Source organism: Podarcis tiliguerta, assembly GCF_965153285.1.
Source record: "Podarcis tiliguerta genome assembly, chromosome: 17".
Classification (NCBI taxonomy): domain Eukaryota; kingdom Metazoa; phylum Chordata; class Lepidosauria; order Squamata; family Lacertidae; genus Podarcis; species Podarcis tiliguerta.
Window position 1 is genome coordinate 21,187,590 of NC_139550.1, and position 17,899 is coordinate 21,205,488.

General features: G+C 45.0%; 1 protein-coding gene across 1 annotated transcript; it reads right to left on the minus strand.

The window, feature by feature from the left end:
- Positions 1-1,046: 1,046 nt before the first annotated feature.
- Positions 1,047-16,685, minus strand: LOC310668216 (programmed cell death 1 ligand 2-like). Its single transcript, XM_083421234.1, has 7 exons — positions 16,543-16,685; positions 10,921-10,989; positions 9,098-9,454; positions 7,353-7,637; positions 6,889-7,032; positions 3,269-3,301; positions 1,047-1,454 (listed from the first exon to the last, which is right to left on the minus strand). The coding sequence occupies exons 2-7, from the start codon at positions 10,985-10,987 to the stop codon at positions 1,402-1,404; spliced, it is 939 nt and encodes a 312-aa protein (XP_083277360.1). The 5' UTR covers positions 10,988-10,989; positions 16,543-16,685; the 3' UTR covers positions 1,047-1,401.
- Between the last annotated feature and the right edge of the window lie 1,214 nt (positions 16,686-17,899).

A 17,899-nucleotide genomic window follows, 5' to 3' on the forward strand; every position in this document is an offset into this window, starting at 1 on the left:
ATAACAATGTTGAAAACCAGATATCGCACACAGTGGCATAGTGTGGGTTGTCAGCACCCGGGGCAAGGCAAGTAATTTGCGCCCCCCCCCCCGCTGCACTGTCCCTCCCCCAGATAGTCCCTCGCTCTCTCTCCGCACCGCACCGCACGCCTGGCACCCTCCCCTCCACAGTGGGCGGCGACCGGGCGGCTCGGATCGGATTCGCACAGCCAGCACTGCAGTGAGAGAGAGTGAGTGAGCCAGGTAGGGGCAGAGAGCTGCGAGTGCGAGCACGCCCCCCCCAGATGTTGCGCCCGGTGCGGCCGGCCCCCCCTGCACCCCCCACGCTACGCCACTGATCGCACAGCCCTAGGCTCCAGTCCTGTACACAATAGGCAATATTCTGCCAACTGTTGGCACAATGATTCCTTCCAGCACAATGGGACTTCCTCTCTTCCCCATGCATACTCTGTGTGACCTCCCCAAATCTGCTTGGGGGGATTGGAAACCCCTGAAACCAATTTGAGGAGGTCTAGTGGGGGGGGGAGTAGTTCTGCATAAGCAGAAATCCTTGTACTATCAGAACCTAGTGCTACGTTGACTACAACCCAGTGGCTCTTACTTCTGAGTAAACATGTACAATGGATGCTCGGGTTGCAAACGTGATCTGTGCGGGATGCACGTTCGCAACCCGCAGCCCTCGCAACCTGCGTCTGCGCACGCATGGGTTGTGATTCAGCGCTTCTGCGCATGCGCGACCGCCAAAACCCAGAAATAACCCTTTCCGGTACTTCCGGGTTTCGGCGGTCCGTAACCTGAAAAAATGCAACCTGAAGCGTCTATAACCTGAGGTATGACTGTACAAGATTGTACTGTTAGTCCCCCGCCCCATCTGTTCATTCCAGCAAAAAATAATAATGCATCATGTTTTTCAGCTGCAAGTTGCAATGGCTGCATTTGGATGGTCACAATCTCGGTTTGATAAGATGAGACATGGTTGAATCTTAAGTGCCCCCATGCAGCTGCTTTGCTCTTCCCTTCGAGGAAAAGAGAAGTTAACTCAGCTATTATAACAACGGACGTTTAATGCATAAATTGATGTACATATCTATGCATGTACACATAACATTTTGAGGAAATTAAGGGCAGGGAGATTCAGAGAAATGGTACACAAAGTCACAGAATGTATGTGATGTACTTGAATAACCCCTTGAAGTGCTGACCAGCAACACAATTTTCTGTAGTTTTAGAAAGACGATCAGCAATTCACATGCTGCAGCGCTGACAAAAACCAGAAGTGTCAGCCCTATTTACCTCTGAAGCACCATTGCTTCCTCATACATTTCTAAAAGCGGAATTAAGTGGAAAGTGCAAAATTGCAGGCAGCTCAGAAGAACAGTTTCCCATCTTCATTTTATCTCTTCAGTCTGTAACAGTCACCTCAGTAAGATCCTTGGTTTGAAGATGCAAATCTCCTTGGAATAGCAGAAAGACAAAGAACTTTAGACAAGTGATAAACGGGAAAAGCCTTTTTCTCCTTTTCTTTAACCGGATGTTCCAGAGTCCCCCAAGTTCTTTGTGTTTGGTACATATGACACTTCATAATTCAGAAACTGACACAGGGAGAACCCCCAGTTTCTCAGATTGATGGACCGTGAGTAATTTCTGGTCACATCTGTAGTTTTCAGGTTTGACACAGGAAATAGCGGGAGTGGGGGTGGGGTGGGAATTGTTCTGAGAGAAGCTTAAATAGTGAAGAGAGATGAGAATTGCGATTCCTTTTCACAAATTTAATCACCGATTTGAACACACACTTTCAGTCCTTGAAGTAAATCTACTATGCCTTTCCTTTCTCCCTTGAGAAGGTGAGTGGACTGAACAGATTGATAGTTTGGATGGAAACAATGCCATGGATTTCAGAAGCAATAACATCACCATGGATATATTATGCAACACTTTGCTATACATGGAGTTCCAGCCGAGGGCCTTCTGGCGGTTCCCTCACTGCGAGAAGCAAAGCTACAGGGAACCAGGCAGAGGGCCTTCTCGGTAGTGGCACCCACCCTGCGGAACACCCTCCCATCAGATGTCAAGGAAATAAGCTGTCAAGGAAATAATCTGACTTTTAGAAGACATCTGAAGGCAGCACTGTTTAGGGAAGCTTTTAATATTTGTTGAATCATTGCATTTTAATACTCTGCTGGAAGCCTCCCAGAGTGGCTGGCCAGATGGGCGGGGTATAAATAATAAATGTTGTTGTTGTTGTATGAACTGGCCAGTATGTAAATACTTTTATAAACAGAGAAGCAGCTAAACAGCATTAGGATGGGCCAGATGGCGATACCAATCTGGCCCATCCTACAGCCAATTTAGGAGGCAAATTCACCTCTGAGTGGGCAATTGAGATTGAGGGAAGGCATATCTCAGTCAAGCACTTCAGTTCATAAGAATAACTAGGGCCAATTGACACACTTACCAGAAAAGACCCCTTCTTTTGTTTATACAACTTTTTTGCCTCTCAAAGTGGTTTGCATTTTTTTAAAACAAGAACAACAACAACCACAAAGTGGTGAAATAAAAATTAAAACTCGAATGGAAAAGGAGCAGAGTTGAAAACCTTCCATCTTCTTTTAACAACCATTAGAAGCCGTGTGGAATAAGAACATTAGCCTGGCTCAACACCATCAGGGATGGAGCTAGTCTCACCTCCTGAGGGAGTGAATTACACAACTTGGGTTCTGCCACAAAAAAGGGTCCTATCTTACATTCCCGCCCTCCGCAACCAAACATCTTTTGGTGGTGGTGGGATATACAACATGAAGGTGTGGAGAGAGCTTGTAACGTGAGATGTGGGTTTCATATGATTTGTGTAATCATTCTGCCCCAAAAAGGGAGAAATAGCACACAAATCCACATGTACACAGCTTGAGTTTCATTTTACCTTATGCACATTCATGCTCCATGTGTGAGGATAAACCGTAGGTAGGATACATATGGGCATCGCCTGATTCGTGGACCCAAATCCAATTTGAAACCCAAACTTGGAGCTCCACAGTTATTTACAAATAAGCATATACAGGTGCACAACACACAAACTAACACAGACCTTTTCCTTCCAGTAAGATTCAGTGTGGTGCAGTGGAAGCATACTGGATTATGACTGGTTTGAGTGAGATTCAAATCTCCGCTTAGCCGTAAAGTTCACTGGAGATTTGCTTAAAGGTTCAGGTGTAGTTTTAAAAAAACTTTTTTAAAAAATGTACCATAGAATTATATCAGAATTACATACTCTTTAAAAACTGTCGGAATTTTCTTCGTTTTCCTAGGAAGAAATATGAAAAGCAAACAAAATGTTGGTAGGTGTTTACCTAGAAACATGCAAGATTATACAAAGAGAGCTTCCGAGCTTGGCATTTTGCAAGCAACGCTAGCTAAGGTTACCAGATTTTTTCCAAAGAATTTGGGGACACTTTTCTTTTTCTTTTTTTGAAAAGGGGGGGAGTTTTTTTTTTTAAAAAAGAAGTAATATCTTCTCTTCTGTGGTCTCCTCTGTTGCATGGCCTTCCTCTAGGCTTCTCTCTTGGAGCACTAGCCACCATGGAGTAGGCTCGGGTCAGGCCTGGGCTCAGCCACATGTCCTTGCCCTCCCAGTACTCTCCTACCTCTCCTCCTCAGCGGCAGTGGCGCTGCAAGGTCAGGGCTCCCCTCTTTTTTCTCCTTCCCCTTTCTCTCTCTTCCTTCTCCTCTCCTCCTTCTCCCTGCCTCAGCTCCAGGGTTTTCCTGGCCCTGGATCGTCACTGGGCAGTCGGCCTCATGCTCTCGCTCCCGGCTCGATATGGGTCATGGGTGTGTGTGTCAGCGGTTTCCCCAGTTGACGCGCCCGGCATCCCTGGTTTCCCCTTGGCAGTGGCGGCGGCAGCGGCAGTCTCAGCAGCCCAGAGCCAGCCTGGTAGCGCAGTTGGCTCTGGCTGGCTTCAGGAGCTGCTCACTGCCATGGCGCCCGCCATTTTGCCTTGCTGGAAGTCCCCATATGATGTGTCTTGTGCCGTTGAACCAACCACGCAACATTCATTCCCTACTAATAAATCTACAACACTTAAAATATAAGTCCGGGGACATTAAACGAAATCCGGGGACATTCTGGGGATGGATTTTGTCCAGAGGCAGATTTATAAATTCGGGGACTGTCCTCGGGAAACAGGGACGTCTGGTAACCATACGCTAGCAAATCTATCATCGTGCTAAAACATCAGTGAAGCTGTAAATCCCCACAATAGGAAGTAGCTGTTCTTAGATATTTCCTGTTATCTATTGCTAGAGAAATCTGGAAATGCCCCAAAGCACTTTCGGTTTTATTAGCACTCCAAGTACTATCGCACAAAAGGAGAAGGCAGAAGAGGAGGAGGAGGAGATCCTAAAACCAATTGTGGCTAAGAAGTTCCATTGAAAGCCAAGAGTCTGGAAATAGCCATTATTAAGTTGCTTTGTTTATTTCTTCTTGGGCAACCCTTACCAACAGATCCATTGGCTAGCGAGGGTGAGAATGCAGTAGTTGGTGCAGGGCCAGATTAAGGTTTGATGAGGCCCTAAACTACTGAAGGCAATGGGGCCCTTTATATGTCCAGCTGTCCTTTGTCAACAACAAATTGTCACTGTTTTTTGTGTTGAATATACGCTATATGGTAACTTATGGACCTCATAGGTATCTAAAGCAATTTGCACATGTTGCCATGCAACCAGTCCATGCAGAATGTGGGTACTCTATATATAGAAATGAGCAAACCAGTGATATTTTAGGGAGCAGGCTAGCAGGCGGGGCCCATTACTTACGTCATAGGAGCCTACACAACAGAAAACACTGTTGCTGTATGTCGGTTTTATTTTCTTTGTTTTTTATCTTATATTTTGGAAATGCACATCCAGTTTTTCCCCCTTTAATTTTTTTGGGGGCCCCCAAGAGAGTGGGGCCCTAAGCTGTAGCTTGTTTAGCTTATACGTAAATCCGGCACTGAGTTGGTGGCCTGCTGGAAAGGAGCACTGACCCAACCTCTAGTCCAGGGGTCAGCAACCTAAGGCCCATGGGCCACAAGCGGCCCATAAGGGGTCATCTAACCGGCCCATGGACCCCCGCCGCCCGCTCGGGGACCCCCACCGCCCGCTCGGTGGGCTCCCATGTGCCACGCTATACCATAGCTGTCAACTGTCCCTTATTTGGTGGTTATCCCAGCTCCGTGTCCCGCTGCTGTCCTGGATTGATGATGTCCCTTAAATTTCCCGGGTTTCATGCTCGCCCGGCTCGGGAGGGAAGCAGCGGCTCAAGGTCCTCTGCCTCAAGAGAGCGAGCGCACGAGGTGCCGCGTCTCCATCTCTCCCTTTTCCCCCTCAGGGGTGCGTCATGAGGAGACGGGTGGCGGCGGGCAGGCAGGCAGCCCCTCTCTTGCGAGACGTCTGCCGTGCTGCCAGGGGAAGCCGGAGGCGACAGCGGCGGCAGCGGCTGAGGAGGCGGCCTGAGGGAGGAGGAAGAGGAGGGGATGGGGAGGGACACAGAAGGGTGGTGCTTTAGCGGCCGCTGCGGCGCCGCAACCACCTCATGCTGGGCTCGTGGGCGGCGTGGGCGAGAGTCTCTCTCCCTCCCTCTCGGGCAGGGAAGGGCTGATGGAACTCATAAGCTAAGCAAAATCCCTTATTTTGGCTGCTGCTCCCTTATTTTCAAGGCTGCTGGTCCCTTATTTTCAAATCTGTAAGTTGACAGCTATGTGCTAAACTGGTGCACAGCAGAGCGGGGGCCGCCTTCCGCGATGCTGGCCAGCACACCTCTGTGCCAGAAGGAGCGCAGGAAACAGCGTTTGCGCATGAGTGCATGCGCACTCCCGGCCCCCCGGGGCGTCTGCGGGACTGTGAACCGGCCCAAGCCACAAAAACTTTGCCGAGCCCTGCTCTAGTCAATCCCATTGCGGCTGCTTAGGTAGAAAGGGAGAATGGAGGACGACACAATACAAGTTCCCCAGTGGGAGCACCTGATTGTCTTTGCTTGTCTCTTTACAGCCTTGCCACCCCCTTGCCTCTTGCCCTGGTGTTTTTCTGCTGGGTATTGTAGGCAGTCCTGGGACTGCACCATGACTCAACAGGAGATCTGACTTCTGAGTCTTTACATGCAAATGTGTCTGCTTGCAACACAGAGAGACACAGACACAGAGAGATGTCAGCAGGCAGAGAAAGGAGACAGAGGCATTTTGATTAAGTTCTCTCTGGGACCAGAGGGAGAACTACTGTATGGAGCTGAGCCATTACTGGGTTTTGCAGTGGATTATTATTATTATTATGGAGTTGTTTTGCAACGTTTAAATATTTAGGACTCCCTCACCCCCGCAGTAAAGCTTTAAAACTCATTTATTGTGGTAAATAAAATTCATTTCTGCACAAGAGTCCATATCTGGGAGTTTCATTCTACAACTCTAACAACCAGAAGCAAACAAGGGCTGGCCCACACTTCTGTGTGTCCTACTGCTTCCCTCCAGAGAAACCAGCTCTTTGCTGAATATGGAACCAATGGCAATAGTGTTGCCATTGCTGTTTGTTCCAATTCAGCGGTAAAGAGTGGGTTTTCCCAGGGAAATCTGTGAGGCAAAGGCAAAATTGCTTGGACCTATACTTTCTAGGCAAAGGGACAAGTGGAAGTGTGGACAACCCCCAAATTGGGTGGTGCTGCCCTAATTCATAAACAGAATAGACACATTTAATTTCAGTGTCTGTATGACTAAAGTTAATTGTTTATTAGCTTTGATGATTTATATTCCACCTTTTGATTGAGATATCTCCAAAGCGGCTTCCAGTGGATTGTAAATATATAGCAAAACCCACACATACAGAAATAACCCCAAGAGCCCGAGTCTTGCCATAGTCTCTCACCTTTTCGGGTACTCAGCTTTGTGCTTGACTTGCTCCTTTGGACTTTAATGGCAATTGCTATTAGTAAAAATAATGCCAGCAGACAAATTGGTAGGATGAATGAGATGGGAGATTTCCCCCCATTATGTGCTGGAGATGTTTTATCTGTAAACAAGAAAATTAAAATATGTATATTATCCCACACAAAATCTGATACATTGCCCAGTTTGACCAAAGAAGCAGGATATAATTAATTTGTAATTTTTTTCTTTAAAAATCCATTTTCATAATTCTCCCTGCAATTGAAGCTGTTTCTTGTACGGACAGCAAGCTAACGCTACAAAAATCACCAGGTGCTGTGATTCTACCAAGAGCATCCATTGGTACATCTTGGTGATAGTGCACATTGGTATTTAACTCACCCTTGAGATCAGCTGATTGTAGGGGCGTGCTACAGATTAATGTGAAACCACACAAGTTTTTACCTTGCAAAACCACTGATTTGTGGGCTGATGTCTCCTGATTCAGTTCCTGATTCCAGAATGTACAGCTGTAGTTTCCAGGAGCGTTTGGTCTGACTCTCAGGATGCTGGTTATGTTGAAAAGTCCATCCCTTGTCATTTCATATGTAGTGTTTGCATTTATGCTGGCATTCAGATCCCTCTCATAGTGCCAAGAAACTTCAGCCAGAGGGTACCCTTCTGAATGGCAAGCTAAGATCAAGTCTTCTTCCTCTCTTCTTTCCTGTAGATTGATTCTTTTGTAGGGTGCTGCAAGAAGTGGAGGACAGTATCACAGAGCGCTTTGCAGTATTTTGGTGGCACTTCCCCTGTTTCTCTTCCTTTTGGTTGATTTACGCAACCATCATATAAGAGAAGACCCATGCTTTGAACTAAGCAAGAAGGGACATTGCATACATCTTGCATTTAATGTGCACATCTTTAAAATACGTTGGAAGAAACAAACCAGGAGATCTAGTTCAGGCATAAAGAGAAGCCAAGGCTTTCTACTTTGCTTATCCTGCCTGGGCCAGGAGGTTAGCAGAGGGTTGGTTTTCCTGACGGGAAACAGGAATGCAAACTCTGCATAATTCTCTCAAACCTAGAGACACATACAGTACTAATGCTGCAATTCCAATAACACACACATGTTGAAAGTTGCAGCACATGCAGAAGCCACTCATTTTTCTTCTCCAAATTCTCACATAAAGGTAAAGGGACCCCTGACCATTAGGTCCAGTCGTGGCCGACTCTAGGGTTGCACCGGGTCATGTGGCCAGCATGACTAAGCCGCTTCTGGCGAACCAGAGCAGCGCACGGAAACGCCGTTTACCTTCCCGCCGGAGCGGTACCTATTTATCTACTTGCACTTTGACGTGCTTTCGATCTGCTAGGTTGGCAGGAGCAGGGACCGAGCAATGGCAGCTGACCCCGTCGCGGGGATTCGAACCGCTGACCTTCTGATCAGCAAGCCCTAGGCTCAGTGGTTTAACCCACAGCGCCACCCAGAATTCTCACATAAATAACTGCAAATAATTAACTTTTTTAAAAAAGATAGGAAAGAAGTATAATTAACTTTTTTAAAAAAAGATAGGAAAAATGTAGACCTAGTGGACCAACCACCACTGCATACAGCTGAATACACATAGGAGCCCTTTTCAAACCTTCTGCATACCTTCTGTGTGTTCAAAGCTGTGGAAAGTGTTAATCAGTTCCTTTGTTAAGAAACAAAGGATTAAAATGACAGAGTGTGTTCAGCATTCTTGCCTCCAGAGGAAACTAAGGCTGCAAATCATTCTCTTAGATTCTCACTGCTTGGGTGCAATAATACAGTATTACAATACAGTGGTGCCCCACAAGACGAATGCCTCGCAAGACGGAAAACCCGCTAGACGAAAGGGTTTTCCGTTTTGGAGGTGCTTCGCAAGACGAATTTCTCTATGGGCTTGCTTCGCAAGACGAAAATGTCTTGTGATTCCTGGGGTTTTTTCCCGCTCCCCACCCCCTTTTTCTAAGGCACTAAGCTGCTAATAGCCTTTTAGCAGCTAATCCGCTAATCCCTTAAGCCTTTAATAGCCGCTAATAGCCGCTAAACCGCTAATAGCGCTAATCCGCTAATGGGCTTGCTTCGCAAGACGAAAAAACCGCTAGACGAAGAGACTCACGGAACGGATTCTTTTCGTCTTGCGAGGTACCACTGTATATATATTGTAAGTTCTGCAGCTACCAACCTTCAACTTCCAAAGTAATGTACTTGTAGTCTGCTCCCTCGTATTTAACAACACAGATGTAATCTCCTGCATCTGTGAGCTTTATGTTGGTGATAGACAGCAAAGAAAGTCCTTTGTCTAACTCCTCACGCGACAATGACGCTCTTCCATGATAATCAGAATCCTGATGGGTGAGGTCTTCTTGGCCGTTGTTGAGCTTGTAGACTTCTTTGTCCCCCAGTGACAGCTTTCTTTGCCACGAGACACTTAGTCCCATCAAATTTAATGGGGAATGGACTGGAAAGCGACATCCCATAATCACATCACTCCCGTACTCCGCAGTGTAACGTGGCTGAAGAACTTTGACTGTGAATAAAGCTGAGAGGTTGAAACAAAGCATGAGTATCTTATCATGCAAGCACCAGGATTTATGCGGAACAGAAGAAGTCCAGTAAGTCTGATATCAACAGTGTGTGGATTTCTGGTTGGTATGTCTTCTTCTTGTTCACAACTTACTGACATGACTGCTTTCTACATGGAGGAATCAAGTAGGGTAGCCCCTTTCCATGCCAATGTCACCACACTACAGTGAAAAGGAAATGAAGAATTGGGCCCTTTAAATGAGTTTCTGTAAAAACATGCCATGATTTGCTGCCATTTTTAAAGAAAGTATTTGAGTAAAGAAAGTACAGTGGTGCCCCGCAAGACGAATGCCTCGCAAGACGGAAAACCCGCTAGACGAAAGGGTTTTCCGTTTTGGAGGTGCTTCGCAAAACGAATTTGCTATGGGCTTGCTTCGCAAGACGAAAATGTCTTGCAATTCCTGGTTTTTTTTTCTCCCTCCCCCCCCCTTTTTCCCAAGCCCCTAAGCCGCTTAACAGCTGTTCGCTAAGCTGCTTAACAGCTGATCTAAGCCGCTTATCAGCTGATCTAAACCACTAATAGCCTTTTAGCAGCTAATCCGCTAATCCCTTAAGCCTTTAATAGCCGCTAATAGCCGCTAAACCGCTAATAGCGCTAATAGCGCTAATCCGCTAATGGGCTTGCTTCGCAAGACGAAAAAAACCGCAAGACGAAGAGACTTGCGGAACGGATTCTTTTCGTCTTGCGAGGCACCACTGTATTTTCACACAACCAGGATCAAACTTCAAACTCCCATAAGATCAATTTCATGCATATTCAGTAACTATGCATTTAACACATTCAGGATGCTTATAGAGAAACGAGAGAAGATTGTAGACATCTTCTTTCTTTGTTGGACGCATAGGAGCCAAGCTTTCGCCTGCCCTCCCCCCCAAAAGATGATGGGTATTGTCATTCAACAGATGTGCGACATGCCGTGCCATGTGATCGATTTTGCAGGGCAGGGCTCAAGTGGGCCCTACAAAAATTTAATTTACATTGGTGCTCCTAGTTGGACGATTGTCTAGCCCAGGGGTCCTTCTCACACCAGCCTCCCTGAACCACTCTGCGAGGCTGGGCTCACGTGCATGTCCTGGGCCCCATGAGGACACATTCCATTGCTGTTACTACAGACCAAAGGGACAACCCATTTGGGACACCAAACTGACGGAGACCTGAGTAAGAGCATCTCAGGGCTCAGGAATATTTCCTGCGGACTGCAAAGGTGCAAGGAAAGTGCCCAGCAGCCAAGAATTGCAATCCACCATCCAGAATGGCTAAATATTCGTTAATGGTAGACTTTTTCTGACCCTGGCACTCAGGAACGTGTGAGCCACCCAACCCTTCCAGGTAGCTCTGAAGCTCTTAGACTTCAAATCCAAAGGGAAATGTACAACTCTTTGAGGATTTCATTGTAAACCTGCCCAAATGGAAGGTCTCACCTGCAATCATATGAAGCTGGATTTCCAGTAGCACAACTGGCAGCAGTTTGGACATTTGCCTAGACATATCTGAAAAGCAATGTTGACATGATAAACATCCTACATTGTGGCATATAAACAACTGCTCTGCCAAAGAATGAATGTCTTTATGATTCAGTAATATACCCCTTAAAAAAGAGAATTCGACAGCTGAGATACATGTTTTGAACGCTCATTTTCAATAGTTAGCATGATAGTCTTAATTACCGTATTTTTCGCTCTATAGGATGCACTTTTTCCCTTCGAAAAATTAAGGGGAAATGTGTGTGCTTCCTATGGAGCGAATGCAGGCTCCTTGGCTTCAGCGATAGCAACGCGAAGCCTCTGAAGCGCAGAGGGAACGCTCCCTCCACGTTCCGGAGGCTTCGTGTTGCTTTCGCTGAAGCCTGGAGAGTGAGAGGGGTCAGTATGCAACGACCCCTCTCGCTCTCCAGGCTTCAGGGATAGCCACCTGAAGCCTCCGGAGCGCAGCGGGAGCTCCCACTGCACTCCGGAGGCTTCGGGTTCCTTTTGCTAAAGCTGGGAGAACAAGACTCCCCTGGCTTCAGCAGAGAGGGAAAGCTGCGCAGTGCCCCTTCAGCCAAGCGGGAGGAGAAATGGAAGGGGCTCCGTTTCTGCTGCCGCTTCGCTGAAGGGGCGCTGAGCAGAGAGGGAGAAAATTTTTCCATTCTTGTTCTCCCTCTCTAAAACAAGGTGCGTCCTATGGTCGGATGTGTCCTATAGAGTGAAAAATACGGTATAACATGAGCCTGCCCCATATCTTCTCCAGATGCAGCTTCTGCACAGGCTGAGAAGCGCACATTCCTTGACTCAAATATGCTGCCATGAATGATAAAGAGAGAGAGAGCAGGCCAAGTAAGATTGGAAACTCATTTTTTCACCTCTTCACCTCTGCTTTGAATTGCCCAACCTATGCTTCAATCAAATTCCCCACAGGGAACAGAGGGGACAACCCAAAAACAGTTTAGATCTCACTCAGCATTTTGCCCACTGTTCTTACTTGTCACTTTTGAGTTTAAGGGTAAAAAGGAGAAAGGAGGAGGAAAGGAGAACTCCAACCAGGAGTTCTCCTGACTTTGCTGCCACCAGCTCCCCTGACCTATCCCCATCAGCATAGGTGCCCCCATGAAGGAGCCGGGCACCCACAAATTTTGGTGCCAAGAATTTTGGGGAAGAATTGCAACGTTTAAAATGAATGTGCTACCGAAGATGTTATTTTTATTTCAAACACTTCCAGCAATCAAAGGGGCAGCAATCTTTAAAAATTGGCAAGGAGAAATTTCAAGGCAGGGTAAGAAGCCAAGGATAAAATTTAAGATATTGACAGATGCGAAAGCAAGAGGAGGCTTCGCCCTGCCAGACTTGAAACTGTATTATGAAGCATCTTGCCTCTGTTGGTTGAAGGAATGGATTAAATTGGAAGACACTGATGTGTTAGATTTGGAAGATTTTGACAACAGATTTGGGTGACATGCGTATTTATGGTATGACAAGAAACGGGTACATAAAGGTTTTGAAAATCACATCATAAGAAGGTCTCTGATTGAAGTGTGGGAAAGATACAAAAATCTGTTGGAACAAAAAACTCCATATTGGTTGTCGCCGTTGGAGGCGATGAGTGTGAAGAAAGTCAATATGACAGGGGGATGGGTGACATATGAGAAGTTAATAAGTAAAAGAGAAGGTAAATGGAAAATGAGACCATTTGAAGAAGTTAAGGACTATGTTAATGACTGGTTGCATTTTTTTCAAATTAATGAGATGTTTAGAAAAGATCTGAATTGTAATGGTTCTAGGGGTTGCTCGTGCGTAAGTTGCTGTTACTCCTGGCTAGGTTGCCTGGTTGAACCCTTCTTGTCTGGACAGCCTCAAGTTCCGTGGCTGCCTCAGTCGCTGGCAGAATCCGTCAGTGGGCGTTTCTTGAACCTCTTCCAGCATAGAAGCTGTTTGACGCCCAGTCTCCTCCTACTCTGCCTGCGTGGAAGTCTTCTGTGCAAAGTGGGTGTGGGCAGCGGAGTACCCGTGCCCTCTCCGCTGGTCTCCGGTGAGGAGTCTTGGAGCCACCTCTCCGATTCCCCCATCTGCCCCCCTTCTCCACTTGTGTTACGCTGATTTCCTTCCCCAGCGGACGGGCTACCTCTCTTCCTACTGGGACCCTCTCCGCCATCCCTCTGGAGCCTCCTCTCCGCCTCCAGCTCCAATGGCAGTTCCCTGACATGAATCAAAGGGGTTTTGCTGATAAAGAATCAAAATTTCAGACAGAAATATTAAATAATGATTTTAAGATCCTAGCAAAAATGTATAAGATATTATTAGAATGGAGCACAAACGATGAAGAGGTAAAATCAGTTATGACTGATTGGGCCAAAGATATAGGACACAATATACAAATGGAGGATTGGGAAAGACTACGGAAAGAAGGATTAAGATTCACTGCATGTATAGCTATAAAAGAAAATGTTATGAAAATGATGTATCGATGGTATGTAACACCGGTGAAACTAGCAAAAATGTATAAGACAAGCAACAAATGTTGGAAATGTAAGGAAAAAGAAGGTACATTTTTTCATATGTGGTGGGAATGTAAGAAGGTAAAATGCTTTTGGGAAATGATATATAATGAATTGAAGAAAATGTTGAAATATACATTTGTTAAGAAACCAGAAGCATTTTTACTAGGCATTACAGGTAATGAGATAAATAAGAAAGAAAAGAAGTTATCTCTATATGCAGTGACAGCAGCAAGAATTTTGATGGCTCAGAAATGGAAACAAGAGGAGCTACCTACGAAAGAAGAATGGAGAACTAAAATGATGGTTTATGCAGAACTGGATAGAATGACAGGAAGGATCCGGAATCGATGAGATCAAAGATTTACAGAAGACTGGGAAAAGTTTATTCAATATTTGCAAAAACTGAGTGATAACCAGATTATGTTTGTAAGTTTTAATGAAGCTCTGTGATGGGAAAATGTTAAAATAAGTATTAAAAATGAAATCAAATTTACAGTAATAACAGAAACAACGGGTAGAAATGTGTAAAAAGTAAAAATATGAAGGATTTGCAGACAAATTGGGGGAAGTCAAAAAGAGAAGTAAGATGTAAGATGTATGCAGTGTATAATTTTGTTTTGCATTTGAAAATTATATATATATATATATATATATATATATATATATATATATATATATATGGTGCCAAGGACATGCACCCTGCATGGCACCCACAGCTCTGGGCACCCACAGTTACGGGGCCAAATTGGCACTCCTGCCCATCAGCACAGGACCACTACTGCTTAGAGAAGATCACTGCTTCCCCTACCCTTTATGAGCTGTTGCTGTGAGGAAGCAGATTCTCATGCTGCTGCAGATGTGTGCAGCAAGTCTTGAACTGGCCAGGTGGAACATTTAACATGGACAGCGGTCTCCAGCTTTACCTGAATGTGTTGTTCTGCACAGCTAGCTTATTAATTTATCACCTTTGTACCTTGCCTTTCCATAAACAATGCTGACAACATGGCCGACAACAATAAAAAACCCAATTAAAAATGTACTCTGTGTGTGTGTGAGTACACACATACACACACGACAACAATAAAGCTGTCATGGGATAAAGAACATTTGTTATGGGATAGTCTAAAAACTGGGAAGGAGGGGCAGACTTTGGACTTTGTTGGTTTTTTGGGACTTCGTTGGGAATTTTTTTTACTACCACCCTGTAGTCTACCAATGGGAAAGAGCAGACATACATTAGGAATTAATGAAGATGCCCTGGGCACAAACTCAGGGCAAAAAGTTGTGATCAGTAGCAGAACCACAGGTCATTTCCACCGCAGTCTACTCCTGATCATAGGGTTCTGTTGTGGCTGTGTACACCAACTTCAAAGCACATTCCAAATAAGTACACACTATTCTAGGGTTGCCATATTTTGAAGAGCAAAGAAGAGGCCTGGGCTGGGGGGTAGAGAGGGATGTGGGAGAGAAGATGCTTGCCTAGATAGCCCTATAATGCCTGTGTACTGGAAGAAGCAAAGATCACCATGAAGCAATGATTCTTCAACATCAACTTCGTTGCACTGGTCATGTTGTTTGGATGCAATGATTCTACAACATGGTCATGTTGTTTGGATGTATGATTATTGTCTTCCAAAGCAGCTACTCTACTCTGAACTTAAAAATGAAAAGCGTAATGCTGGTGGTCAACAAAAGAGGTTTAAAGACTCTCTCAAGGCAAATCTTTAAAAATGTAGTATAAACACTGACAGCTGGGAAACACTGGCCTGCGAACGCACCAATTGGAGAACAGCCAAATGTGCCTTGGACTTTGAAGAAGCTCAAACTCAGGACAAAAGGGAGAAGCGTGCTAAGAGGAAGGCACGTTTGGCAAACCCTCACAGTGATCAACTCCCACCCGGAAACCTACCGGTATGTCCCCACTGTGGAAGGATGTGTGGGTCCAGAACTGGCCTCCACAGTCTCTTACTGACTCACTTTTAAAACCATGTTTATGGAATGACTATTTTACTCGGCTACGAGGGATCGCCAAAGAAGAAGAAAGATGGCTTGATCCTGCAGGATCCTTGTTATGGACCTATGGGCTCAGCCCAGAAGCTTTAACCAGTGTGTCATGTTGGCTCTCAGCTTCATTATCGAGATAATCCTCTAAGGCCCTGTTCCCCCTCCATCTTAAGCACAGTATGTGTGTCATGGGAAGGGGGCTTTCTGATGTTGACGACAAGAAAGGAACTTCAGCCTCATCACAGCACTCCTTTTGATGAGCAGGTTCCCCCTCCAGCATATGACTTCGAGTTTATTGTTGTTTTAGCCTTATTGTAGGCATTTGATTGTTTGATATTGTTTTAATTTCCTATCATGTTGTTTGCTACCTTGATTTAGTTTTCTTTTATGGGAAAGAAGGAGACAACTGTTGAAAATAAGTAAAAGAATAACCAAACATGCATGTCTGAATCAGCTCTTGTCCAATTTAACACTTCCGGAATGGCAATTCCCAAGCACACGCATGCTCCCTTTTGTACCAAAGAAAAAAAATGAGGACGTTTTGGCAAATTCCAAAAATCCACCATGACAGAAATGTTACTCCTGAAAAAGAGGACATGTCCTGGAAAAAGAGGACATATGGCAACCCTACATCCCCCCCCAAGAATACTGGGCTCTGTACTTTACCCCTCACAAAGTTAAAATTCCAACCATCCCTTAACAAACTACAGTGCCCATAATTCTTTGAGGGAAATAATGTGTTTTAAAGGTATAATGGACACACATCCCTACTTTAGATTGGGGGGAGGCTGTTAGACAACTGGGGGTCTGATCTACTGCAAATCACCTAGAGATCTACCAGTGGATTCTGATCTAGCTTCTGCCCACTGCATAATGTCGATAAACACATAAAAATTTACACACACACACACGTTGCTTTCCTTGTTTAAAGATTTGGCCATGATAAATTTCCACCAATTCCCTTCACATCTCATGTTTTCTAAGAGAGCTGCCTGACAATCCAGACAAATTATTTGTTCTAGAGCATATTAGAAATACTGATGTTCTGTATCAGAATTATATTCACCTCAAGATTTAAAGCCGATCTCCTTCACAGTGGAATTTGTTGTCCCAGGCAAAAGCGTGCCTCCTTGATGTATGTGCCTTGAGACAGCCAGCGAGGAACAAGGTATCATGCTTCATTGCCAGAGTCTTCTCTCATGAATAAAATGCTGAACTCCAGCAACTAGCTTTTCTGAAGAAAGTGGTTGGATAGATGCCAGCCTTCTTTCGGGAAATGAAGTGCTTGTGGTTTCTCTTTCATTGTCACTGTACTTTTATATTCAGTTGTTCTGCATTCTAAAAGCAAAACAAAGCAGCTGCATACTGTACTTCCTTGTGTAATCAAGGGTCATGGCAACACATCTGACCTACATCTTTCTGCAGCAGGAGCACTGCTTTGTTTGAAAATAACAACAAGCTGACAGCTCTTCAGCACCCTGAATATCCAAAATGCACTCCTAGGTGATGAATGACAAAGATCATGGCTTAACTTTGCGCTTTCTTCTCTGATTATGCTGTACTTTGGCCACCTCATGAGAAGAGAAGACTCCCTGGAAAAGACCCTGATGCTGGGAAAGATTGAGGGCACAAGAAGAAGAGGCCGACAGAGGATGAGATGGGTGGACAGTGTTCTCGAAGCTACAAATATGAGTCTGACCAAACTGCGAGAGGCAGTGGAAGACAGGAGTGCTTGGAGTGCTTTGGTTCATGGGGTCACGAAGAGTCGGACACGACTAAACGACTAAACAACAACAAGCCCAGAGAGACTCTTTGCAAAAGCAAGTGCTGAATGTGTTGGTTTTTTTGGGGTGGTGGTGGTAGGGAAAACAGAAGAAGAAGAAGAAGAAGAAGAAGAAGAAGAAGAAGAAGAAGAAGAAGAAGAAGAAGAGGAGAAGGAGGAAGAGGAAAAGAAACCCAGAGTGCTATAGTTTGTACGAGTTGGTGAAATAACAGCCTCAAATGGACTGGTTTTAGTTGGATAAGAGTATGTAAACTTCTTCTTTTCAATGGAGCCAAGAGCTTCCTTCTTCAAGTGTCTGAATGCAAATAACTGATGATGCAAATATGCAGACCAAATAATAAATGTATCACCAGAAAATACATCCTGATTCATGAACATGTTGTAATGAGCACACTGTAACATGTCTGTTATCATCCTACTTTGCTGTCTCTGTCCATCTATGAAGAAAACACCAATAATGTACGTATTTATTATTATCTAACTAAATTTATATACTGCTTGATTGTAATAAAACCTCTAAGCGGTTGACAAGAAATCCAGGCAGCTGACAAGAAATAATGATGATGAATCAAATATTCCTGATATAAATCCAGTTTTCCACATTATATACCCAAATTAGGGAGTGCACTGATACGTAAAT

Coding starts and splice junctions, on each gene's coding strand:
- LOC310668216 (XM_083421234.1), bottom strand. CDS start 10,987: ATGTCTAGGCAAATGTCCAAACTGCTGCCAGTTGTGCTACTGGAAATC. Junction 7,638..9,097: donor CATTACTTTGGAAGTTGAAG/GTTGGTAGCTGC, acceptor CACTTCTTGCAG/CACCCTACAAAAGAATCAAT. Junction 1,455..3,268: donor ATTCCGACAGTTTTTAAAGA/GTATGTAATTCT, acceptor TGCTATTCCAAG/GAGATTTGCATCTTCAAACC.